This window comes from Delphinapterus leucas, chromosome 1 (genome assembly GCF_059928025.1).
Source record: "Delphinapterus leucas isolate spDelLeu-1000000601 "Yukka" chromosome 1, BTC_Dleu_Yukka2, whole genome shotgun sequence".
NCBI lineage: Eukaryota > Metazoa > Chordata > Mammalia > Artiodactyla > Monodontidae > Delphinapterus > Delphinapterus leucas.
Genome location: NC_143129.1, coordinates 82,845,227 through 82,870,522, shown reverse-complemented (window position 1 = coordinate 82,870,522; position 25,296 = coordinate 82,845,227). Strand labels below are relative to the sequence as shown.

General features: G+C 48.1%; 6 protein-coding genes across 6 annotated transcripts; 3 read left to right on the top strand and 3 right to left on the bottom strand.

Moving 5' to 3' along the window:
• Positions 1-6,949: 6,949 nt before the first annotated feature.
• Positions 6,950-7,898, bottom strand: LOC149750641 (histone H3). Its single transcript, XM_089916333.1, has one exon. It carries the CDS (start codon positions 7,776-7,778, stop codon positions 7,368-7,370), a length of 411 nt encoding a protein of 136 aa, XP_089772459.1. The 5' UTR covers positions 7,779-7,898; the 3' UTR covers positions 6,950-7,367.
• Positions 7,899-8,803: 905 nt separating this feature from the next.
• On the bottom strand, positions 8,804-9,605 carry LOC111171154 (histone H2A type 2-A). Its single transcript, XM_022566788.3, has one exon. The coding sequence runs from the start codon at positions 9,358-9,360 to the stop codon at positions 8,968-8,970; it is 393 nt and encodes a 130-aa protein (XP_022422496.1). The 5' UTR covers positions 9,361-9,605; the 3' UTR covers positions 8,804-8,967.
• On the top strand, positions 9,566-12,432 carry LOC111171155 (histone H2B type 2-E-like). The gene has a single exon (XM_089916385.1). It carries the CDS (start codon positions 9,711-9,713, stop codon positions 10,089-10,091), a length of 381 nt encoding a protein of 126 aa, XP_089772511.1. The 5' UTR covers positions 9,566-9,710; the 3' UTR covers positions 10,092-12,432.
• On the bottom strand, positions 11,847-19,002 carry LOC149750639 (histone H2B type 2-E-like). Its single transcript, XM_089916374.1, has one exon. The coding sequence runs from the start codon at positions 17,622-17,624 to the stop codon at positions 17,244-17,246; it is 381 nt and encodes a 126-aa protein (XP_089772500.1). The 5' UTR covers positions 17,625-19,002; the 3' UTR covers positions 11,847-17,243.
• H2AC19 (H2A clustered histone 19) lies at positions 17,726-18,528 on the top strand. The gene has a single exon (XM_089916345.1). It carries the CDS (start codon positions 17,975-17,977, stop codon positions 18,365-18,367), a length of 393 nt encoding a protein of 130 aa, XP_089772471.1. The 5' UTR covers positions 17,726-17,974; the 3' UTR covers positions 18,368-18,528.
• Positions 19,003-19,436: 434 nt separating the features above from the next.
• Positions 19,437-20,385, top strand: LOC149750638 (histone H3). Its single transcript, XM_089916329.1, has one exon. The coding sequence runs from the start codon at positions 19,557-19,559 to the stop codon at positions 19,965-19,967; it is 411 nt and encodes a 136-aa protein (XP_089772455.1). The 5' UTR covers positions 19,437-19,556; the 3' UTR covers positions 19,968-20,385.
• Positions 20,386-25,296: the final 4,911 nt, after the last annotated feature.

Below are 25,296 nucleotides of genomic sequence, written 5' to 3'. Positions count from 1 at the left end.
CTATAAGCTCTTCCCAGGCACTCCCACTGGCTCCTCTAGCTCCTCTGGGCAAATAGGAAAATCCAGCTGGTCTCTAGCTCCGCCTCCCGATCCACAATCCCAGCTGCCGGAAGGACATGGCCACTTGCTTCTGCCTGGTGCCAGCTCTGACCCAGTGTGGCCTGAATGCTTCAGCAGCTACCCATCCCAGCCTGCCTATTCCTGTGATGGTGGCCTCATCCTCCCAGTCGCTCAGGCAGGAAGGTCTCGAGACACCTTTGATTACTTTTTGCCATAACCACCTCCTTCTATCCCCATCCAGGTTCAGGCAATCTTCTACCTGCAATAACATCAAAACTTTCCCTCCAGTCCATTGCTGTGGCTGCTTGCCTTGTTCTCCTCACGCTCAGCACCTCTCATCTGCTACACCCCTGAGGCCTGGGACTTGGCCGCTGCTCATTTCTGACTCCTTTGCACCCCCACTACGGATTAACCCTCTGTGTACACAGCCCTGATTATGTTACCCACCTGCTTACCTCATTGCCCCGTTTGGGCGTTCCCCACTTTTCTTACTCTCTTGTCCCCATTTCCCTATCTTTTCCCCATCACCCCCCACAGAAAACCATTCTACTATGTTTAAAGTATCTTTTAATTTCTATGTGTGATTGTAAAATCTATTAATTTTTAAAATTTTCATAAATAATATTCTATTAGATCTCATTTCCTTATTTCTCTCAGAACTATGTTTTTAAGATCTGTCCTTATTGTTGTGTCCATATAATCCACTGTCTCTTACTGCTGCAGAGCGCTCCATGGAGTGTGTCTACCACATTTTCTCTATCAACTCTTCCAGTGATGAATGCCCACGTTGTTTCTGATGTTCCATCATTCTTGTCATGGTCTCTGATAGACCTGTGTGAGGATTTCTTTTGGATGAATACCTACAAACAGAGCTGCTGGTTCCCATGATGTGTAACCTTAATTGGCCTAAGAAGTACCAGGCTGCTCTCCAGAATGGCTGCCCCAGGTCACACCCCACCAGCTGAGCACCAACCACCTAAGCCCTCCATCCTGGCCAACCCTTAGCATTATTCAACTTTCCATGACTGGCCAGAGTATCGAGTATAAAGTGATTATCTCATTATTGCTTTAATTTGCCTTTCTCTGATTACTAGTATTTATGAGCATCTCTACATATGTATGTTAATTTTGTTGTTTCCTCTTCTATAATCCCTCCCCCTACACTGTTTACAGAGTAAAATTTACCCCCTCCCCAGTTTGGCATTCAAGACCCCCAGTAAGCCGGCCTCAAAATCCCAACCCTGAAAAGTCATTTCCCATTTCTGGCCTTGGACCCTGTGGACCAGCCACCACTCACAATTCTCCTTGTCTTTCTCTTGAACCCCACCTCAAGTTGTCCTACAAGAAGAGCTCCGTGGATCCCTCGGTTAAAACTGACCTTCCAGATAATTCATCTGCACCTTTCTCCACTGCCTACCACGGCTCGCCTTCGTTATAGTGCATGTCTTCTCACAGAGCCTAAGGACTTGGTTCCCATTTCTGCAAACTCATATAAATGCTTCCAGCTATGAACAGTTGCCAGGCTTCTTGTTTATTTATTTATTTATTTAGGCTGCACCAAGTCTTAGTTGTGGCATTCAGGACCTTTTTAGTTGCAGCATGGGGACTCTTAGTTGCAGCATGCATGTGGGATCTATTTCCCCAACCAGGAATCTAACCCAGACCCCTTGCATTGGGAGCGTGGAGTTTTACCCACTGGGCCACCAGGGAAGTCCCAGCCAGGCTTCTTGTTGAACAAAACAGTAAGAATTTTTAAATTTGAGTGATGATTTTACTTTATTCTTTGTAATTTTCTCTATTGCAGTGGTTTTCAGTTGCAGGTTGTAACCCATGAGCAGGTGATAAAATCAATTTAGAGAATGGGAACAAGTATCTTTTATTAATGAAACAGAATAGGGTTGAAAATATCAAGGTGCATCCCAAACCAAAAAAATATCCTTTTGTATAACTTGTTTCAATTTTTTAGATATGTGTGAATGTGCAGCAGGTAGTAATATAAAATTATATCTTTCTATAGTTTGGAGTCAGCAGAAATCAGAGCTACTATAGATATATAGTGATAGTGTATCTCTACATGTAATTATTGTGTGTGTTTTTCTTCTGACACAATGAATCTAATACAAAAAGAAAACATAAGACCCAGGCTCAAGTTCCACATCTGCTGTCTTCCAGCTGTATGACCCACGTTCCCAGGTGTCTCTCCCTCAGCAGCTTTAGTTTCTTCAGCTATTCAACAGAAATTTTAAACGCCCTTCTTCCCATCCTGGGATACTGTGAAATTGAATGAGAGTGAAAGATGAGCCATAAGCCATCTAGGGACCTGGGTATTCTTACTTCCTGGGGCGCACAGTCTAGAAGCTGGCTGTGTGTTGAAAATTATTCACCAATTTGTATGTGTGTGTGCCTGTCATTCTTTTTTCTATGACATGATTATAACTGTGACTTACATCAATTCACATTAATGCCACTAATATTTACATCACTGATATTAATGATGCTACTAATATTGATTTATGACCATATGTAAGGTTCTGTTCTAAGCACTTTGTATGGGCTGTATTATCTCTTTTCATCCTCACAGCAATCCTGAAGTGGGTGCAATTGGATCCTGTTTTACATACGAGGAAATGGAGATCGCAGTCTTTTCTCTTTGCAGCCTTTTCCTGGTTAAGGGTCAGGACCCCTGGCCCTACGCTGTAAGGGGTCTCAGGTATCAGCCCCAGTTCATTGCAGTGAGGACCCTAGACTTCTGTTTCCCAACCCCTTTCTCTCCTCTACTATCCTTCCTCCCCTTCTTACTGCTCTTTATACATACTTCACTCTCTGCTCCTGACCACATCCCAATCCCATACCATATCCCCAAAAATCCTGTCAGTAGGGCTGAATCTGATGTCTTTGTGGGTATAGAAACAGACACTCCTCCCCAGATGCTCTGCATTCAGGAACAGACTGGGGGCACTGGCGGGAATGTAGCTCAGTGAACTCTTCTCTCAGTTCCTGTCACCAGGAGCAGGCTGTCTGGGACTGTGGTCATTCATGGGCAAGGGGTACCTGGGCTTTCCAGGCACCCTGCCACAGACAGTTTCCTGCTCCCATGTTCTGGGACCCCCCCCCCAAGGACTTTGGAAGTTCTTCCCAGATATCCAGTCCAGGCCAGCTCTTGATCTGTAACTTCAAGTACTCCAAGAACTGGGAGCATCTTCTGCTCAGCTCCCTCATATAAGACAAAGAGTTGAAGACCAGGAGAATTGGTCCCTCATCAAGCATTTCTTGACCACCTATGGTGTTCCAGGCACTGCTTGGGTGCTGGTGCCACAGAGATAAACAAGGACCAGTCCTCATCCTGAGGAATGATGCCAGCCTAATGCCAAGTGTAGGGAATAGGAAGGGGTGTTAGGATAGGATGAGGGAGAAGCAAGGAGGAGGGCCTAAAGAGATAAAAGCAAAGAGGAGAAAGGGAAGAAAGGATGAGCAGGGATTCTCAGGGTTACCTAAAAAGGGGAGGACATTCTGGAGAGAAGAAATGGAGTGTGTGAAGACATTGTATACTTGGGGATTGCAGTTGTTCTGAGGGGCTAGAACCTTCTGTTCAGTTGGCAGTGCACCTGAAACCTGGGGAGGCTCTGGGAAATACCAGGAACTAGATGTGTATTAAAATAATTTTTATTGGGATTTTTAAATTTAATAACTATTAATAGAGTAACTAAAAGTAATTGAATACTTATTCTGGATCAGACACTGTGCTAGCTACTTTATAGGAACTGTCACTTTTAATATTTCCAACAACATTATTAGCAAGATACTGTTGTCCCCATTTTACAAATGGGAAAATGAGGCCTACAGAGATTTACTTGCTGAAGTCAGATACCTGTTATATGGGCGAGACCAGGATTCAAACTCAGGTTTGTCTAACTCCAGAGTCCCTACCAGTTATTAACCTGTACTGCTCTGACTGCCATGCAAAGGAAGGTGAACTTTATTCTGAAGGGAATAGAGAGGGAGGCAGAAAATTTTTAAGAATGAAAGTGACAGGCTAAAAAAAAAATGCATTTTAAAAAAGACAGCTCTCACACAGAGTGTATGCTTAGTAGCAAAGCAGAGTCAAGTCTGAATATTTAATCCTCTAGAACAGAGCTGGTGAGGCTGTCAGTTAAGACAGGGACCATAGATGGATGGAGAGAGGGTAATAGACTTGAAAGTCAGGTAGAGAATTTGATAATACTTGCTGACCCATGAAATTTGGACGAATGAGAAAAAAAAGGAACTGCTGACCTGAACAGATGGGGGAGAGGGAGTGAAGGTGCCTTTCAGTTAAGATGGGGAATATAGGAGGGGAAAAATAGCTTTGGGAAGCAAGATGATGCAGTTTTGGAAAGAAGCTGAGTTTGAAGTGCCTATTATCCATCCAGAAGGACCTGGCCATCAGGCAGTTAGAAATATTGGTGTAGAGCTCAGGACAGGGGTCTCAGAAGATACCAATTTGGGAGCATTTGACAGAGAGCAGAGATATGGAAAGTAGGGAAGCCGTGATATCACTTTAGTTTCAAGGAGAGAAGAAAAAAAAAAAACAGCCAAGGTCAGCATGGGTGAAACAACCAGAAATATTGATGCGGCCTGGAAGAGAAAGAGAACATGAGAAGGCTGAGATGAGGACCTGGAGAAGGAGAAGGATGATCAGGAGAGGGTGTGAACCCGAAGGCCAAGTCCTCTTCCAAGGAAGCAAAGGTAGAATCAACAGGGCATGTAGTTTCTCTCTGCACACACCCATGCACCTGTCCCCCACTACCCTCACTAAGGCAGAATTAAACCTGAACAAATACTGTTTTTCTATTCCTAAAAATCCCAGGTTTGGGGCAGACTTTCCCTGAAACCAATCTAACCACATAGAACCTAATCACTAAAGGAAAAGCATTTATTTACCTTGCCCTTAATTTTCCTTTAACTCTCAATCTGAGAGTAGAGAATGATTTAAGTACAGAAATGATTAAATGTTAAAACTTACATTTTAAATTGTTCTCTTGCATTGATGAATTTCTTTTTTTTTTTGATGAATTTCTTTTATGCTGGTCTCCCAAACAAATAGATTTGAAAGATTGCTGTGAGGGTAGGCCTCTACAGTGACAGGAACACAAAATTTTATGCTATTCCTGACTGGATATCAAAAATGCCAGGGCTGGTGGCGCAGTGGTTGAGAGTCCGCCTGCCGATGCAGGGGACACGGGTTCGTGCCCTGGTCCGGGAAGATCACACATGCCGCGGAGCGGCTGGACCCGTGAGCCATGGCCACTTAGGCTGTGCGTCCGGAGCCTGTGCTCTGCAACGGGAGAGGCCACAACAGTGAGAGGCCCGCGTACTGCAAAAAAAAAAAAAAAAAAAAAAAAAAAAAGAAGTGCCACTAAACTTCCCTTGAGATTCATACAGAAAGACTTCCTGGATGTTAAGGGTGCCCAGACTGGTAAAATAAAGCAATGTGATCTCAGAGGCAGGCAGAGGATGTGGAGCACCGACACTTGACACGAAATTGCAGTTTTCTGGGGTCTGCTCAGCTGCTCCTGAACCTGAGATGCCAGACAAGTCACTCACCAGAGAACCTCAAGCTGTACCTCAGAGAGCCCTATGTCTGTATGTCCCTGAAAGTTTTACCATGAGAATGGATGAGATGACGGGTGCAAAGTTGGTGCCCCACACACCCCTTGAATTCACTACTTCTTAACTCAGAGTACAGACCCAGGCCCTGGATCCACCCTGCATTGGGGACCTAAGCAGGTAATAAGGGTCTAGGCAGAGACCCAGAGGCATGCTCTGGAAATTGCTGTGACCCTGGAGCAGAAACACACTGCAACCTGTAGCAGGAGGGGCCGCAGTCCCTACACTGCTCCCCCCTTTTCTGACACATCTCAAAAGACATAACTAAAGCTTAAAAAACAAACAAACAAAAAGTAAATATCCTTCCTTTTCCCTCTGCCTTCTGTGAATTCTCACTGATCTCTATAATGAATGCTTTTAACCTGGCACTGTGCTGAGACAAAGCAGAAAACATAAGTCTTGGCCTTTTCCAAGTTCAGATAAGTGACTGAGAAGGTTAAGAAGAGGTGTCACCTAAGACCTGTACAGCCTTTGTATCTGAGCTCTGTGGAGATGGGCTCTACAAGACCTTGCCCCACGCCACTGCCCACTAGAGGCCTTGCACTTCCACCTCCCAAATGGTACAAGAATCATTTCTAAGGCCTCCATTCTCACTATTTCCTAGCAGTGGGTAACTTCCTCTCCCCAATGGAGGACCATGTTCTGCCTGTTTGATCTCTTCCCCAAACTTGAACTCTGAGCCCCACTTCTGTTCTTTTGCTGAGTAATCCAAAACCTGGGGACCAACTTCCCACATGTCTGAATAAAACATGTAGAGACACTACCAAGTCTGGGAAGAGAATCCAAACACAGGTTGAAGCTTTTAGAGATTACTTCGCAAAGTAGAGTGAGTCTCACTGTGAACTCGGCAGAAAAGGAGCAATATGTTTAACGCCCAGATCACGAAAGTGGGCTTAGGACCTGTACAAACACCCTTCCATCCAACCCCCGGGTTTTGATTAGAAGCAGAGGTTGGGAGTGAGGCCCCAAATTACCGACACTTGAACCCCAGAAATACCACACTTTCCCCAGCAGAAACGGGGCGGGACCGACCGAGATTGCGATTTCCAGCCGGAGCCAGAGAGCCACGCGGGGCGGGGCCCTTTCCGGCGGGGGTGAGGAAGTCAGACCTGCGCGCGGCTCTCAGCTGCCTGAAGGCCAGCCCCCGCGCGCTCAAACCCGATGAATCCTGAGCGTCCCCTAGTGACTCCGCCAGGCCTAACACCCCCACCCCCCCACTCCCCTACCCCCACCCCCCCTCCCCCACCCGGGACAGATTACAGTTCTGGGCCAAGGTCGAGTACGAAGACGCCCTAGAAGAGCCCGACCCTACGGGAGGACCCGTGGCTGCCTCCAAGAAGCGAAACTGGGCGCCCTGGCCGCGCCCAAGAACGCAGCGGCAAGCTCGCCAGGCCAGAGAATCCGACCGACCAAACTCAAAGATCTTCACACCCCGGAAGGCGGCCAGCAAGCAGGGGACTAGGCCGGATACCGAGGCTTTCTTTAGCCTATCTGTTGGAGCCAAACGCTCTGCCCGCTCTAACAGCCTCTCCCCCCCGGGCGTATGCGAGGGCCCGCCGGGAGAGCACGGCCAAGTGGCACAGCTTCTTCCAAGTGCAGTTGTGGGTGGCTCTGAAAAGAGCCTTTGGATATGATGGAACCTCGAGCCGAGCGCACACTTCTTAAGCCCGCTCCCCGCGGATGCGGCGGGCCAGCTGGATGTCTTTGGGCATGATGGTCACGCGCTTGGCGTGGATAGCACACAGGTTCGTGTCTTCAAACAGCCCCACCAGGTAGGCCTCGCTCGCCTCCTGCAGCGCCATCACGGCCGAGCTCTGGAAGCGCAGATCAGTCTTGAAGTCCTGCGCGATCTCGCGCACTAGCCGCTGGAAGGGCAGCTTGCGGATCAGCAGCTCGGTCGACTTCTGGTAGCGCCGGATCTCCCGCAGGGCCACGGTGCCCGGCCGGTAGCGGTGCGGCTTCTTGACGCCGCCGGTGGCCGGCGCGCTCTTGCGGGCCGCCTTGGTGGCCAGCTGCTTCCGCGGGGCCTTGCCACCGGTCGACTTGCGGGCAGTCTGCTTTGTACGGGCCATAGCGAACCGAGGCACAAGCTCACCAGCGCAGCGATACACAAGGACAGGAACCGGGATCAGCCCACCGCAGCGGTCTTTATAGGCACAGTCTTTTCCCGATTGGGCGGGACACTAATTGAAAGTCCCGCGCTGGCTGTCCATTGGTTGTGACGTCATCGGCCCTAGCGCCACTGATTGGCTTGGGCAGAATCCCCCCCTACCCCCGTCCACCCGCCTCCCTTTCTACTTTCCAGTTTGCCAACAGTTTTCCCTGCCTTGTTTTTCCTTTCTTTCAGGGTGAGAGTTAGTTTTGAGCGCAACTGTGTCAGAATGTTCCTCCTCAGCCCTTCGCTCCCTTGGAACGCGCTACCCGCGAAACCCTCTTTCTACGCTTTCTAGCTCCCGAATTGAACCTCAACCTTCTGTTTGGCCCCGCCGCCCCCGGAACGCCTTGTTGCCTTCTCAGAGCCCCCTAGCTTAGTTGGCATGACGGATCGTTGGGGGGTTTTTGTTTTGTTTTGTTTTCGCCTTTCGGTGCTTTTCGGATCGGAAAGTTATGCGCGGCCCCCTCCGGGCGCAAGATTCCGCCTCCGAAACCCTAAGTAGGGACCTGTACCTCCGCCGCGAAGGCGCCTTTTTTTTCCCCCTTTGACACAGTCGACTCACTTAAGCCAAACCCCAGGTCCGCCACACTCCCGAAAACTGTCCGCTCCCCTAACCGACTGGGGTGAACGGGGCGTGTACGTGTGTGTGAGAGAGGGAACGTCCCCTTGGTACTAGACCTCAAGTGTTGAGCAGAGGCCTGGGGAACCACTATACTATAGAGTCGCTCACTAGGCATCCGACTCCGAGTTAAGGCATCGCGGGTCGCCTGACGGAGCACTTAGAACGGAGTCGACCCTGGCGCCCAAGAGGCTTGCTACCTTCACCTGAGTTAACTAACCTCCCGGATCTACAACCCGTCGCCACCCACGCACGCACGCACAACACCAGTAGGGTACTCAAAGATTCCAGAGGATGGGCGAATGGCACTCCCTCCCGCTCTGTACCCCTGGGCTGCACGTCTACTACTGAGAAAGCTGAAGTTGAGCAAGCTAGGTGTATGGAACAACTCTTCTTATTTGAAAACGTGGGTGGCTCTGAAAAGAGCCTTTGATTTCACAGGTGCCCCTTCAGGTAGGGGGCTTGGGAGGGCTTCCGGAGACCGGCCTCACTTGCCCTTCGCCTTGTGGTGGCTCTCCGTCTTCTTGGGGAGCAACACGGCCTGAATATTCGGCAAAACGCCGCCCTGGGCGATGGTGACTTTGCCCAACAGCTTGTTCAGCTCCTCGTCATTACGAATGGCCAACTGCAGGTGACGAGGAATGATGCGCGTCTTCTTGTTGTCTCGGGCCGCGTTGCCCGCCAGCTCCAGGATTTCGGCGGTCAGGTACTCGAGGACTGCCGCCATGTACACCGGCGCGCCGGCCCCCACCCGCTCGGCGTAGTTGCCTTTGCGCAGCAGGCGGTGCACTCGCCCCACCGGGAACTGCAGACCTGCGCGGGACGACCGCGACTTGGCCTTGGCACGAGTCTTGCCTCCTTGTTTGCCACGACCAGACATGACAGCCACTGGCACTACAAAATACTCCCGCTTAACGGCTAACAAATTCACTCTCAACAGCGCCGCTTCACCCTTTTATAGGCAGAACGGCGATTGTCTACGGAGCAATTTGATTGGCTAAAACACATCTTTGTCCTGATGACCAATAGGATAGCTCAACCAGAATCCGCTCATTTACATAACCTCGTCCCCCTCGCAAGAGAGCCGCTGAAAACTCGCGAATCGCAACGCGGCGTAATCCGAACCTTAATTTGCGTACAGCCTCTATAAGTACCGAGTCGTTTCCGGCAACCTCGGTGCCGCTGTTGTGTTTGCGTTCGGGGAGGTCTGTGCAGCTCGTGCTTGCCGTTATGCCTGAGCCGGCAAAATCCGCCCCGGCGTCCAAGAAGGGCTCGAAGAAAGCTGTCACCAAAGCCCAGAAGAAGGACGGCAGGAAGCGCAAGCGCAGCCGCAAGGAGAGCTATTCTATCTATGTGTACAAGGTACTGAAGCAAGTGCACCCGGACACCGGCATCTCGTCCAAGGCCATGGGCATCATGAACTCGTTCGTCAACGACATCTTCGAGCGCATCGCGGGCGAAGCGTCGCGCCTGGCGCATTACAACAAGCGCTCGACCATCACCTCCCGGGAGATCCAGACGGCCGTGCGCCTGCTGCTGCCCGGCGAGCTGGCCAAGCACGCCGTGTCCGAGGGCACCAAGGCGGTCACCAAGTACACCAGCTCCAAGTGAGTCCCTGCCGGGATGTGGCGCGCGCACGAGTCGCCGGGCCGCTTGACTTTCCAAAGGCTCTTTTCAGAGCCACCCACCTTCTCAGTGGAAGAAGCTGTTATCCAATTTATTTTCATTTTCTGTTAGTTCTTTTCTGTACCACTTACTCCTTTCGTAGTGTAAGCTTGCCATTTTCCTTAGGATGAAGGGAAGAACCCAAGGTAGGACCAGATTTTGTCTATCGATCAAGAACTAGCTAGAGTAATTGTTCATTCTCATGCAAGTAACTTGCCTTTTCCAGTGAAACGGTTAGCGATGGGTGATGATCAGTGTAAATCTACTCAGGAGGATGGGGTAAAAAGTTAAACAGTGGTTGCTCTGCAGCAATTAGATTGTAAATTCATTTTTCTTGAGCTCTGAAAACCAAATGTAACACCGTTAAAAAAAAAAACGCAATATTTTGAGACCACGCCCCAGCACGTATAGAAAATCTATACGTCGACTAAAAAAAAACAATCTGCGTTAAGAATCAAATTTTATTCGGTGACTTGCTGAGGACTAAGCCCGAGACAGCCTTTCAGATAGCTCTGAGGGACTATTCCAAGGCGGTATGGAAGGAACCAGAATATATACCAGTTTTGCAAAAACAAACCAGGTAGTTGAACGTCAAAAGAATTCTAATTAATGAAAATTAAAAAAAACGATCTCAAGTTAATGAATTTAGCACTTCTCTATGGGAAGGTGAAAGAGTGGGATGATTTAAATCATTCATTCGATATGCACCTTAACTATCTAGGTCCAGTATCCTGTTTTTCTCCACCCCGAATCCCCTCAGGGTGCACAGTTGGGGTAGCTGCAGCTGGCTGATGGCTTGATGGCCACAACATCCTTTGATTACTGATATGGCAGGTGACATTTTTCATCCACATTTCATCTAGACAATTTTTAGTCTAGACACACGTCGTGTCTCACTTTGCTATTCCTTTCGGTTAATATGTGAACAGAGGCCTGAATGAAGAAAGTGAGCCATAGGATATCTTGGAGAAGAGTATTCTAAGAACAAAAACAGCAAGTGCAAAGGCCCTGAGGCAGGCACAAGTTTGAGGAGTTCAAGGAATAAGCAAGGCCACTGTGGCTAAAGCACAGTGAGCAAAGGAAGGATCTGTAGGGAGATGTGATCAGAAAGGTAGTTGAGAGTCATTATGTATGCCATTGAAGGGCCTCTAGGCCACTGCAAAGATTTTGTCTTTAATTCTAAGTAGGTTAGAGTGCCTTTGGAGAGTTTGATAAGAGTAATGACATTATTCGACTTACGCTAAAGCTCACCCAGGATGCTATGTTGAAAAATAGACTATAGATGAGCAAGAGTAGAGGCAGGGAGAATATCAAAAGGGCTACAGTAATAGCTCAGGAGAGAGATGGGTGGTAGCCGTGGACATGATGAAAAGTAGTCAAGATATATTTTAAATGAAACTGATGAATTGTAAATAGGTTATGACAGAAAGAGAGGAATCAAGGATTAACTGCAGGTTCTTGGACTGAGCACTTGGAAAGAGCTGCAATTTACTGATACGAGAGGCAAGTAGGTTTGGAGGAGGAAAGCCTAGAGTAATGTCTTGGACAAAATTTTGAGACTACTGGTAGCTATCCAGGTGGAAATATCAAATAGGAAATACCAAATTCCCAAGTTGGGAATATGAAATATGAGAACTGGAGTTCAAGGTAGAGAAGGGACAAACGGGTAGATTCTAAAACCCCGATTCTTGCTCGTTTATAGGTGATGTATCGTTTTTTTTCTGGACGCTTTTAGAATCGCTATAACGTTTCTAGATATGGTTTTTGCCATATCTAGCTTTGGTCTCAGTGTTTCACTAAAATCCCCTATCCAACCTCACTTTCAACCTCCAACCTTAGAAGGCAGAATGATGAAATGTCTAAATCAATGTTAATTGGGCATCCCTTGGCTATTGCAACCACATAAATCACTGTTATCTCTAATAAGTGTAGCAAAATATGAACAAAGGATATCATTAAGAGTTCTAGTTAATATATAGATGATCACTCTCAAACATACATAAGACTTTTAAATATAATGTAGTAAAAAAAATATGTTGAAATTCTATCAGTTAACATTATACTGTAAAAATAAAATGGAATAATTAACATCTATGAAAGTTTTCTGTACTAGTTTTTTAAATCTGATTACAAGTTTTTAAAATTTTCTCAATTTTTTGTTTTGTAAAATTTAAAACTTTAGAAAAGTTGAAAGAAACTGTACAATGACCAGCATTATCTTCATCTAGTTTTACCAATTGTTACTATTTGCTGCATTTGCATTTTCTGAACCATTTGAAAATCAGTTGTAAACATATTGACATTTTTCCTTACTTAACATTTTTAAAAATTTTTATATAATTTTTTCTTTTTTTTTTTTTTTTGCGGTAGGCGGGCCTCTCACTGTTGTGGCCTCTCCCGTTGCGGAGCACAGGCTCCGGACGCGCAGGCTCAGCGGCCATGACTCACGGGCCTAGCCGTTCCGCGGCATGTGGGATCTTCCCGGACCGGGGCACGAACCTGTGTCCCCTGCATCGGCAGGCGGACTCTCAACCACTGCGCCACCAGGGAAGCCCTATATAATTTTTGAAGGTTACTTTCCATTTACAGTTATTACAAAATGTTGGCTACATTCGCCGTGTTGTACAATACATCCATGGGCCTATCTTACACCCAGTAGTTTGTACTTCCCACTCCCCCACCCCTAAATTGCTCCTCTCCACTGGTAACCACTAGTTTGTTCTCTGTATCTGTGAGTCTGCTTCTTTTATGTTATATTTACTAGTTTGTTGTAATTTTTAGATTCCACATATAAATATTATACAGTATCTTTCTCTGATCTATTTCACTTAGCATAATGCCCTCCAAGTCCATCCATGTTCCTGCAAATGGCAAAATTTCATTCTTTTCCCTAAACACTTTATTTACATGTCTCTCTTAAAAATAAGGACATTCTCCTATATAACTACAGTACCATTATTACACGCCAAAAATTTAATATTGATTCAGTAATATTAACCAATATGCAATCCATATTCAAATTTCTCCAATTGTCAAAAAATTATCCTTTAAAGCAGCGGTCCCCAACCTTTTTGGCACCAGGGGCCGGTTTTGTGGAAGACAATTTTACACAGACGGGCGTGGGGGGCGGTTTCAGGCAGTAACGCGAGCAATGGGGAGCAGCAGTTGAAGCTTCCCTCGCTCGCCCGCCGCTCACCTCGTGCTGTGCGGCCCGGTTCCCAACAAGCCGTGGACCCCCACCGGTCCGCTGCCCGGGGGTTGGGGACCCCTGCTATAAAGGTGTGGCATTAATTTCCTACGGCTGTTGTAACAAATAACTATAAACTGGTGGCTTAAAACAAATTTATTCTCTTAAAGTTCTGGAGATCAGAAGCACAAAAATCAGTTTCACCAGGCAGGTCTCAAAACTGCTCTCTCCAAAGGTTCTAGGGGAGAATCCTTTTCCATGCATTTTCCAGGTTCTAGAGGAGCATTTCTTGGCTCATGGTTCCTGCCTCCATTCTCAAAGCCAGCATCGTACTATCTTCAAATTTCTCTGCTTCCATCACCTTTTTCCTCCCTTGGCTTTTTTTTGCCTCTCATGAGGACACTGGTGATTACATTTGGGTCCACCCAAATAATCCAGCATAATCTCCCTATCTCAAAATCACACCAGCAAAGTCCCCTTTGACATTTAAGGTAATGTTCACAGATTCTAGGGTTTAGATGTGGACATATTTAGGAGCCCTATTCAGCCTACCCCAGCTGTTGACTACTGTTATAGGTTGAATTGTGTCCCCTCAAAAGATATGTTGAAGTCTAACTCCCCAGTGCCTTAGAATGTGGCCTTATTTGAAAATAGGGTCTTTGTAGATGTAATCAAGTTAAAATAAGGTCATTAGGGTGGGCTCTAATCCAGTATGACAGGTGTCCTTATAATAAAATGTAGAAATGCACAGGAAGAAAACTGAGACAAATGTCAGGGTTTGTCGTAAACCAAATAATACCTGGGGCTACCAGAAGCTGAAAGACAAGGAAGGATCCTGGCCAAGAGCCTTCAGAGGGACAGGGGCCTGCCAACACATTGACTTTAGACTTCTAGCCTCCAGAAATGATGACAGAATAAATTTCCGTTGTTTTAAGCCATTCAGTTTGTGGGAATTTGTTATGGCAGCCCTAAGAAACTAATGCAAGCTAAAATTTTTAATAATAGAATTATTTAATTTTTAAATAAAATTTCAGATTTTTAAAAATCCTAGACTGACCTTCATTTTAATGGCAATATTAATCTTTGGCCCTGGTCAAATATTGATTTTAAAACGTGGACATTTAGTCCAAATGTGTAGTTGGAGCACCTCTATTTTTCCTTATCTACCCTATTTGAGATCTTCCAAGATAAAAGGTCTATCATCTTTCCTTTTATTCTGGGAAATTATTATTTCTCAAATATTTCAAGATCCAAGTAGGCTCTGAGGCTGGCTGAACTCCATGAGTGGCTCAGCTTTCCAATTCTTCCTCTCAGCAGTTGCCCTCCTGTGGCCTACAATCATTCTTGCCTTCACACCCACATAACACTGCATTCTGCTGCAGCCTCTTGAAAGCAAAGAAGATTCTTTACCAAAAGATAAGAGCAATCTACATTCCCAGTAGTTCAATTTCTGAAATGTTAGTGCTGATTAGATTGGTCTAGATTCCTGAGCTAATCACTGTGGGAAGTGGTTAGGACTACATTTAAACCAATCATGCCAACGCTAAGAACTGTAGATAAGATCTGTTTTCTGGGAAACACATGTGGCAATGGTTCTCAAACTTGACTGCTCATTAGAGTCACCTGGGGAACTTTTTTTAAAATTCCAAGTGATGACTGTGTCCCAAATCACTTAAGTCAGAATTTCTAGGGATGGCACCCAGACATCAGTATTTCTAAAAGTTCTCCAGGTACCTATGGGCAGTCAAGTTTGAGCTCCACCTACATAAGGGATTAGGTGAGCTCCTTAATGAAAATCAGCATAAAATTAGAAAAACAGAATAAGAAAAATGCTACATAGTCAATAACATACATTATAGGGCTATCAACTACTAAGTTATACTACATAAACACATACGAAATCAAATCTCAAAGAATACGTTCAGGAAACATATAAGGAGAAATAAAGTCTAGAAGAATAAGGTGATAGCCTTCATCCCCAGTGCTGTGTTTACAGTGTGGACAAAGAATGTCGCTTGCCATTTCAGTAAGCAAAAGATGTTGTGGCCAAAAAGCCCTCAGCCACTGCAGCCGCCCCTGACGGTGCACCCTGAGGAGATTCAGGGTGGAGAAAAACAAGATAATGGCCCTACATAGTTAAGGTGCATATCAAAGAAATGGTTTCAATAAGCCCAAACTCTTGTATCTTCTCATACCTAGGAAAGCACTAAAATCATTAACTTGAGATGTCTGTTTTTGTGATTACCAGTAATCTTTTGATGTTCGACTACATGTTTGGTTATTTTTTTCATCAAAAACTCCTATATATCCTGGCTCCTCCCTTACCTCTTTGGAACAGTCCCTTGGATCTGAGAGGCTGTATCCCAGGCTTAAGTCCTCAGCTAAGTCCACCGAATAAAACATACTTCTCAATTTTTAGGTTGCGCACTTTTTTTAAAAGCAGGTTCATGTTATCTTCGCTGAGCCCTAGATGCATCTCTCACACTGCCAACTCCATTTATCGAGTTGAATGTCAACTCCATATATTGAAGGTTCTCAATCTTAAATCAGAATTCTGGATCTCCCTTCAATGCCCCAACCTATCCCTCCTCCCAGTATTCAATCCTAATCAACAGCACCACTGTTTATGCAGTTGCTCAGGCTAAAAACCTAGGGGTTTTGCTCCTATCCACAGTACTACCTCCAAAATATAATCCTAATCGCAACATTTCTCACCATCTCCATTATTATCACTGTTCTCCAATCCCGCATGTCTAGACTACCCAGTGGTTCTCACACTTTAGCATGCATCAGAATCACCCAGAGGGCTCGTTAACACAAATTATTAGGGTCTGAAGATTCCACCTTTAATAAATTCTCAGGTAATTCTAATACTGCTGGTCTGGAAAAGAGACTTTAATTGAGTCACTGCTCTAGCCTGCAACACTGTAATAGCCCTCCTAACTGGTTCCCTTGCTTCTACTATGGACAGTCCAGGATCTTTGATTCACCATAGCAACCAGAGGGATCTACTTTAAGGTTAATGAGGTCCTGTTATTCAAGTCCCTACAGAAAGCAATCCAAGGGTTCCCAAAGCACCGACACTAACCTCTGAAGCCAGTCTCCTCTGCATTCCCAGCTATATTGGGGCTTTCTGCTCCTCGAACATTTCAAATATTTTCCTGCTTTGGAAATTATGCATATCTTATTTCCATTGTATGGACATGTCTTTTAAATTGGGCAAGCTTTTCTAAGAGGTAATTCTCTGGGGAGAACACTATCACCGAGTATTAGGCAAGTTTTATGTGATTTGATCTAAGATGAGGCAGACAGAACCTACCAGAAGAATGGTTAATTCCTAGGTATCAAGACCAAGCTCCAATTTCCCTATTGGGGAATCTACACACATAAACTGGGTACTCAGGTGCTTGTGAATGCAAGACACACAAATGCAACGAATTTGTTAGTACCAAGTAAAAGTTGAGTTATCCCTTTTTTATAATCACCGAGCACACAGTACAAAAAATTAATTACAACCACTGTTTTACCACTTGGGAACACCAGATGGTCGCACCTTTGATATTTGAACTTCACCTTGCATACCTAAGTTCATAAAAAACAACACCATTGAAACAGCCAGTTTCAAAAGTTCTGACAAAACTTAGCACATCTATACCCCATTAGGTTCTCCCAAACTAGGTAAAAATACTCCGTCACTTATCTGGAAGAAATGGCTGTGTTCGTACTTAAAGACTGTGAATGCTATTAACGTTCACTACGTGAGGAAACCAAAAAGCAAAGTAAGACTACAAAAAACCCGTGTAAAACAACATGACAGCTTCTTCCACTGAGTAGGTGGGTGGCTCTGAAAAGAGCCTTTGGAAAGTCAAGCGGCCCGGCGACTCGTGCGCGCGCCGCATCCCGGCAGGGACTCACTTGGAGCTGGTGTACTTGGTGACCGCCTTGGTGCCCTCGGACACGGCGTGCTTGGCCAGCTCGCCGGGCAGCAGCAGGCGCACGGCCGTCTGGATCTCCCGGGAGGTGATGGTCGAGCGCTTGTTGTAATGCGCCAGGCGCGACGCTTCGCCCGCGATGCGCTCGAAGATGTCGTTGACGAACGAGTTCATGATGCCCATGGCCTTGGACGAGATGCCGGTGTCCGGGTGCACTTGCTTCAGTACCTTGTACACATAGATAGAATAGCTCTCCTTGCGGCTGCGCTTGCGCTTCCTGCCGTCCTTCTTCTGGGCTTTGGTGACAGCTTTCTTCGAGCCCTTCTTGGACGCCGGGGCGGATTTTGCCGGCTCAGGCATAACGGCAAGCACGAGCTGCACAGACCTCCCCGAACGCAAACACAACAGCGGCACCGAGGTTGCCGGAAACGACTCGGTACTTATAGAGGCTGTACGCAAATTAAGGTTCGGATTACGCCGCGTTGCGATTCGCGAGTTTTCAGCGGCTCTCTTGCGAGGGGGACGAGGTTATGTAAATGAGCGGATTCTGGTTGAGCTATCCTATTGGTCATCAGGACAAAGATGTGTTTTAGCCAATCAAATTGCTCCGTAGACAATCGCCGTTCTGCCTATAAAAGGGTGAAGCGGCGCTGTTGAGAGTGAATTTGTTAGCCGTTAAGCGGGAGTATTTTGTAGTGCCAGTGGCTGTCATGTCTGGTCGTGGCAAACAAGGAGGCAAGACTCGTGCCAAGGCCAAGTCGCGGTCGTCCCGCGCAGGTCTGCAGTTCCCGGTGGGGCGAGTGCACCGCCTGCTGCGCAAAGGCAACTACGCCGAGCGGGTGGGGGCCGGCGCGCCGGTGTACATGGCGGCAGTCCTCGAGTACCTGACCGCCGAAATCCTGGAGCTGGCGGGCAACGCGGCCCGAGACAACAAGAAGACGCGCATCATTCCTCGTCACCTGCAGTTGGCCATTCGTAATGACGAGGAGCTGAACAAGCTGTTGGGCAAAGTCACCATCGCCCAGGGCGGCGTTTTGCCGAATATTCAGGCCGTGTTGCTCCCCAAGAAGACGGAGAGCCACCACAAGGCGAAGGGCAAGTGAGGCCGGTCTCCGGAAGCCCTCCCAAGCCCCCTACCTGAAGGGGCACCTGTGAAATCAAAGGCTCTTTTCAGAGCCACCCACGTTTTCAAATAAGAAGAGTTGTTCCATACACCTAGCTTGCTCAACTTCAGCTTTCTCAGTAGTAGACGTGCAGCCCAGGGGTACAGAGCGGGAGGGAGTGCCATTCGCCCATCCTCTGGAATCTTTGAGTACCCTACTGGTGTTGTGCGTGCGTGCGTGGGTGGCGACGGGTTGTAGATCCGGGAGGTTAGTTAACTCAGGTGAAGGTAGCAAGCCTCTTGGGCGCCAGGGTCGACTCCGTTCTAAGTGCTCCGTCAGGCGACCCGCGATGCCTTAACTCGGAGTCGGATGCCTAGTGAGCGACTCTATAGTATAGTGGTTCCCCAGGCCTCTGCTCAACACTTGAGGTCTAGTACCAAGGGGACGTTCCCTCTCTCACACACACGTACACGCCCCGTTCACCCCAGTCGGTTAGGGGAGCGGACAGTTTTCGGGAGTGTGGCGGACCTGGGGTTTGGCTTAAGTGAGTCGACTGTGTCAAAGGGGGAAAAAAAAGGCGCCTTCGCGGCGGAGGTACAGGTCCCTACTTAGGGTTTCGGAGGCGGAATCTTGCGCCCGGAGGGGGCCGCGCATAACTTTCCGATCCGAAAAGCACCGAAAGGCGAAAACAAAACAAAACAAAAACCCCCCAACGATCCGTCATGCCAACTAAGCTAGGGGGCTCTGAGAAGGCAACAAGGCGTTCCGGGGGCGGCGGGGCCAAACAGAAGGTTGAGGTTCAATTCGGGAGCTAGAAAGCGTAGAAAGAGGGTTTCGCGGGTAGCGCGTTCCAAGGGAGCGAAGGGCTGAGGAGGAACATTCTGACACAGTTGCGCTCAAAACTAACTCTCACCCTGAAAGAAAGGAAAAACAAGGCAGGGAAAACTGTTGGCAAACTGGAAAGTAGAAAGGGAGGCGGGTGGACGGGGGTAGGGGGGGATTCTGCCCAAGCCAATCAGTGGCGCTAGGGCCGATGACGTCACAACCAATGGACAGCCAGCGCGGGACTTTCAATTAGTGTCCCGCCCAATCGGGAAAAGACTGTGCCTATAAAGACCGCTGCGGTGGGCTGATCCCGGTTCCTGTCCTTGTGTATCGCTGCGCTGGTGAGCTTGTGCCTCGGTTCGCTATGGCCCGTACAAAGCAGACTGCCCGCAAGTCGACCGGTGGCAAGGCCCCGCGGAAGCAGCTGGCCACCAAGGCGGCCCGCAAGAGCGCGCCGGCCACCGGCGGCGTCAAGAAGCCGCACCGCTACCGGCCGGGCACCGTGGCCCTGCGGGAGATCCGGCGCTACCAGAAGTCGACCGAGCTGCTGATCCGCAAGCTGCCCTTCCAGCGGCTAGTGCGCGAGATCGCGCAGGACTTCAAGACTGATCTGCGCTTCCAGAGCTCGGCCGTGATGGCGCTGCAGGAGGCGAGCGAGGCCTACCTGGTGGGGCTGTTTGAAGACACGAACCTGTGTGCTATCCACGCCAAGCGCGTGACCATCATGCCCAAAGACATCCAGCTGGCCCGCCGCATCCGCGGGGAGCGGGCTTAAGAAGTGTGCGCTCGGCTCGAGGTTCCATCATATCCAAAGGCTCTTTTCAGAGCCACCCACAACTGCACTTGGAAGAAGCTGTGCCACTTGGCCGTGCTCTCCCGGCGGGCCCTCGCATACGCCCGGGGGGGAGAGGCTGTTAGAGCGGGCAGAGCGTTTGGCTCCAACAGATAGGCTAAAGAAAGCCTCGGTATCCGGCCTAGTCCCCTGCTTGCTGGCCGCCTTCCGGGGTGTGAAGATCTTTGAGTTTGGTCGGTCGGATTCTCTGGCCTGGCGAGCTTGCCGCTGCGTTCTTGGGCGCGGCCAGGGCGCCCAGTTTCGCTTCTTGGAGGCAGCCACGGGTCCTCCCGTAGGGTCGGGCTCTTCTAGGGCGTCTTCGTACTCGACCTTGGCCCAGAACTGTAATCTGTCCCGGGTGGGGGAGGGGGGGTGGGGGTAGGGGAGTGGGGGGGTGGGGGTGTTAGGCCTGGCGGAGTCACTAGGGGACGCTCAGGATTCATCGGGTTTGAGCGCGCGGGGGCTGGCCTTCAGGCAGCTGAGAGCCGCGCGCAGGTCTGACTTCCTCACCCCCGCCGGAAAGGGCCCCGCCCCGCGTGGCTCTCTGGCTCCGGCGGGAAATCGCTATCTCGGTCGGTCCCGCCCCGTTTCTGCCGGGGAAAGTGAGGGATTGTTGCAACCTGCCTGTGTGTTGGTTGTCGGTAATGCCCGGGCATCACTCCTCAGCGAAGAATTTAGCGGAGGCCATTCATCCCCTTACTCCACCCTCTCTCAAAACTCCCGCGCGGGCCTCAAAGATTTCTCCTGTTATTTTAAGCCCTTGACATTCTCACTTTCCTCAGCCTTGCTCCTTTTCTTTCAAATGCCAACCCCACTCAGACAAGTACTGGTAGCTGTGTGCAGGAATAGACCAGAGGACGAAATAGGATCTGGTGTCTGCGGCTTGGCATTCAGTTCAGGCAGTCGGGTGGGTTTGACCGGCCTGAGCCCAAAGCAGCAGCTGTGGGGAAAGGGACAGACGGCCGCTCAAGGGCCGCCATAACCTAGGCCACTCCCCGGGGACTCGGTCTTGTCGGTATTGTTCTCGGCTCCACAGCAGGAGACTGATTCTTCCTGGAAGACATCCCGAGAGGCATAGGCGTGAGCTCTGTGTAGTTATATGAGAACTTATCCAGGTCAAGGAGCTCAGAGTTCAAGCTGTGGGAGGCAGTGAACCAATGGAAGGCAGTGAACCAACGGAAGGCAGAACAGACCCTGCTCCTCTCCCTTGCACCCATTTGCTGGTCCCAGGATCTGTAAGGGCAGAGATTTTACGTGGTCTCAGAGGGGCAATTCCTGCACCAGATGAGAGCAGAAGTCCAAGGTCTCTTACTGTCTTTTAGGAATGAACCTGTTCAACTGAGGGAGTGGGACAGTATCTTGTAGAGCCCACACTACACAAGACTCAGATAGGAGCTACTTATGTGGGTCTCAGATGATATCTCTTTTTAACCTTGATCATCGCTTGTTTGCACCTGGAAGAGGCCAGAGTTTGTGTTTTTGTTGTCTCACCACAGTTGATAGATAAAAGCATTACCAGAGATGGGTGAGAATTCACTGAGGGGAATAGAAACTGAAGCAGACATACTTTTGTAAACTTTTTTGCCCTTTGCAAGGAGTGTGGGGGAAAAAAGAGCAATGTGGACTGCAGCTTCTCCTGACAGTGGGTCCCCAGTTTGCAACTCCAGGCTCACAGAGATTTTCAGAATAGGCCCTGTTATGGGCTGAATTGTGCCCCCCAACAATTCATGTTGAAGCCCTAATTCCTTGTACCTCAGAATGTAACTGTATTTGGGGATAGGACCTCTAAATAGGCAATTAAGTTTAAAATGGGGTCATTAAGATAGACCCTAAATGAGTCGTGTCCTTATAAGAAGAGGCAATCAGGACACAGACAACACAGAAGGATATCCATGTGAGGACACAATGAGAAGGCAGCCATCTGCAAGCCAAAGAGACAGGTCTCAGAAGAAATCCAACCTGCCGACATCTTGATCTTGGACTTCTAACCTCTTGAACTGTGAGAAAATAAAATTAGTTGTTTAAGCCTCCCAGTCTGTGGTATTTTGTTATGGCTGCCCTAGAAAACTAATACAGACCCAGGGTTTCATTCCCTGCTCAGACCAACACTGCAAGATGGGATCCTCAGGATATGTACTCTGTGAGATATAAGCAGAAGCAGCAGTGACTCAGGGCTGTGCAGGGATGGCACATTTACACCCGGCATCTCACCCACTGAAGTTTGTTTTCAAAGAGGCAGCCTGAAGTTCTCAGATGGTGATTGACTTTCCAGCATGTCTGAGCCATTAGTGGCTCAGCAGACCCCTGAGCACATAGATTTCCGTGTTAGGGCTCTTCCTCCCCAGGATCATACTCCCTGAACGGATACTACATCAGATTTAAAAGCAGATATCTAAGATCTCCCTGTGGCTCTGAAATTTGGGGTCAGCCTAGGCATCTGTCATGGCTAAGGCAGGTCAGGGGTTCCTAGCTTAGCAGGAATGTCTATATCCTGCCTTCGCCCCCTCATTTTTCTACCCACATCTGTCCTCCTACCACAGCAGTGGATTGCTCACCAAACTCAACGCTTGCAGGGTGTGGAAGGATAATGAGGAAAGAAAGCAGAGAGGGAGGAGCACTGGTCTCTTGCTGGTGGAACAGGGGAGGCCCTCCTTTGTTGGTCTTTCCTGGTTTCCTGTCAAAGGTGAGCCCCTTAAGGGCAGGGCCTTGTCTGCATCATTGATCCCTCTTCCAGGGCTGCTACACAGCCGGGCTCCGGGCCTCAGCCATGGAAGTGTTCTCTACTCAGCTGACAGCCCCCTGCCCTCACATGGGGCCAAGAAACAACAGGCAGTGGAAACAGGTGTATACACACTCACTTTCTGAGGAAGTGGGCCTGTCTGACCCAATCCCTGTCACCCAGTGGAGAGTCAGGCCTTGGCAAAACACTGCTGCCTCACCAATCAGCAGCTGTTTGGGGGATTTGCCCCACAAGGCCAAGACAACAGAATCTGGTTCTCACTGTGAGCCTCTTCTGGGAGGTGTGAGGAGTTCTCCAGTGCCTTCAGGGCTTCCCAAACTGCCACAGGCATTTTAGCTTTGACACCTTTTGGGTAATAGGACAAAGATGATATTCCTGCCACTGTTCTGTGAAGGTCAAACTTCCTAGGCCTAATAGGAAACTTCTGGAATGTCTTCATTGGTTTGAAAACCTAGGGTGAAGTAGTACCCAATTTTTTAATGTCAATATCAAAATTTAATTATTTTAGGTACTTAAGTAATTTTCCACTTTCAGATTACAAAAAACAAAATCAAGCAAAAAGAAATTCATGTTCTTTTTAAAAGTTTCATCATGTCCAGCCTGTTTCCAGAAAAAGTTGGCCATGGAACTGGATTGTTTATTGGACTTTGTGTCCTTTAATCAGAGCTGTTGGTGGCCTCAGTTAAGGCAGTGGCTAGGAGTGGACAGAGATACAGTGATGGACTTGAGGGAATTGTAGAAAGTAAATTTGATAAGATTTACGTATTTGGAGAATGCAAGAGAGGAAGGAACCTCTCCTTGGCTTGAGAAGCTAGGAGATAATGGTAGTTTTCACTAAGGTGGAGAATTTAGGGAGAAGAAATTGCTTTTGGAACCAAGAAGCTGCATAAAGTCCCTTCCAACATTGAAGTTGAGATTCCTGTTATCCATCTAGGATACATTCACTAAGAGTTAGGAATATTAATTTAAACAGCAAAGGCGCTCAGCTGGAGATACTTTGGGGGAAGCCCTTAGCAGATAGATAAGAGTAACAGAAGGCAAGGAATGAGATGAGATCTACCCAGGGGTCAAGGAGAAGAGAAGAGGACTGAGGCAGGCATCCTGGGCAAGCAGGACCAGTGATGGGGCTGGTAGATGAAGAGAACACCAAGAGGCAGAAGGAGAGCTGGAAAGAGAAGAGGGCCACCAGGAGAAAGTGTCCCAAGGGGCAACTGTGGTCATCATAGGGACATATTGTACACTGAAGTTCAGAAATAACAACCACTTATGCATTAAGCTCAGTCACTTCTGACTATGCTTTATGTTTTGTATCTCTTTTAATCACCATGACAACCCTGCAAGGCAAGTAGATGTTCTATCATCCTCATTTTAGACTGGGAAGCTTTGAGTATTTTGCCCAAGCTCTCACAGCTAGTGAGTGCCAGGGCCAGGGATTCTGACCAAAGTGCTGGGACTCCAAAGTTCATATTAAGCAGAAAACACCAAGTAAAGGGCACGTACTGGAAGCTGGGAAGGGAAATGACAGGAGGTGCCTGATTGAACACAGGGTTGAGGGCCTCATTGCTTCAGTGGACTCTCTTCCTCCTGCTTACCCAGAAACCCTGGCTTCTGAATCCTCACTCAAAAGGACCCAGTATCCAGGCCCCTCCCAGCTCTCAGGGAACTCTCAGGAATTTGCAGGCCAACAGCAGGTCTGGAAGGAATTTCCTGCAGGTTGGCTCCAGAAGAGGGCAGAAGGTAGCTTCCCTGGGCTGTAACCCTTGCCCACAGATGGCTAAAGCCAACCATTAGCCTGCTTTTGGTGACCTTTGCTGAGGGCAGAGTTCACCACTAGTGACCTGCTTAATGGGATCAGTGCTTGAAGTGGGGTGCTTTAGGGAGGGGTTCATATTTGTGGTAGACTGAATAACAGCCCCCCATTAGCATGCCTGCATCCTAATCCCTGGAATCTCTGAATGTGTTACCTTATATGGCAAAAGGGACTTTGCCAATGTGATTAAATTAAGGACCCTGAGGCAGGGAGATTATCCTGGATTATCTGGGTGGGCCCTAAATGTAATCACAACAGACCTTACTAGAGGGAGGCACAAGGCTCAGTGGGGAGAAGGTGATGTAATGACAGAAGCAGGGATGGGGTGATGAGGCCAGGAGCCAAGAAATGCCAGCAACCTCTAGAAGCCAGAAGAGACGAGTGGATTCTCCCCACAGAGCCTCCAGAAGGAATCAGTCTTTCTGGCACTTGATTTTAGCCCCTTAAGATTCATTTTTGGCTTCTGACCTCCAGAACTACAAGAGAAGAAATTTGTGTTGTTTTAAGCCACTAAATCTGTGGTAATTTGTTAACGCAGGAATGGGAAACTAATACACCATCCTGTATTCACGAAAGACACTAGTTTCTTTTTATTTGTGGGAAGGGAGATTTGAGTGTGATAAGAAGCAGAGTATGCAGTGTACTTGGAGGAAAGGTGGGAGGGAGGGAAGGGAGATGGCAGAGGAGAAGAAATGGCCTCAAGAATGGGAGACTTGGTACTC

What these genes read in the sequence shown, in the direction of transcription:
- H2AC19 (XM_089916345.1), top strand. Translation starts at nt 17,975, where the DNA reads ATGTCTGGTCGTGGCAAACAAGGAGGCAAGACTCGTGCCAAGGCCAAG.
- LOC111171154 (XM_022566788.3), bottom strand. Translation starts at nt 9,360, where the DNA reads ATGTCTGGTCGTGGCAAACAAGGAGGCAAGACTCGTGCCAAGGCCAAG.
- LOC111171155 (XM_089916385.1), top strand. Translation starts at nt 9,711, where the DNA reads ATGCCTGAGCCGGCAAAATCCGCCCCGGCGTCCAAGAAGGGCTCGAAG.
- LOC149750639 (XM_089916374.1), bottom strand. Translation starts at nt 17,624, where the DNA reads ATGCCTGAGCCGGCAAAATCCGCCCCGGCGTCCAAGAAGGGCTCGAAG.
- LOC149750641 (XM_089916333.1), bottom strand. Translation starts at nt 7,778, where the DNA reads ATGGCCCGTACAAAGCAGACTGCCCGCAAGTCGACCGGTGGCAAGGCC.
- LOC149750638 (XM_089916329.1), top strand. Translation starts at nt 19,557, where the DNA reads ATGGCCCGTACAAAGCAGACTGCCCGCAAGTCGACCGGTGGCAAGGCC.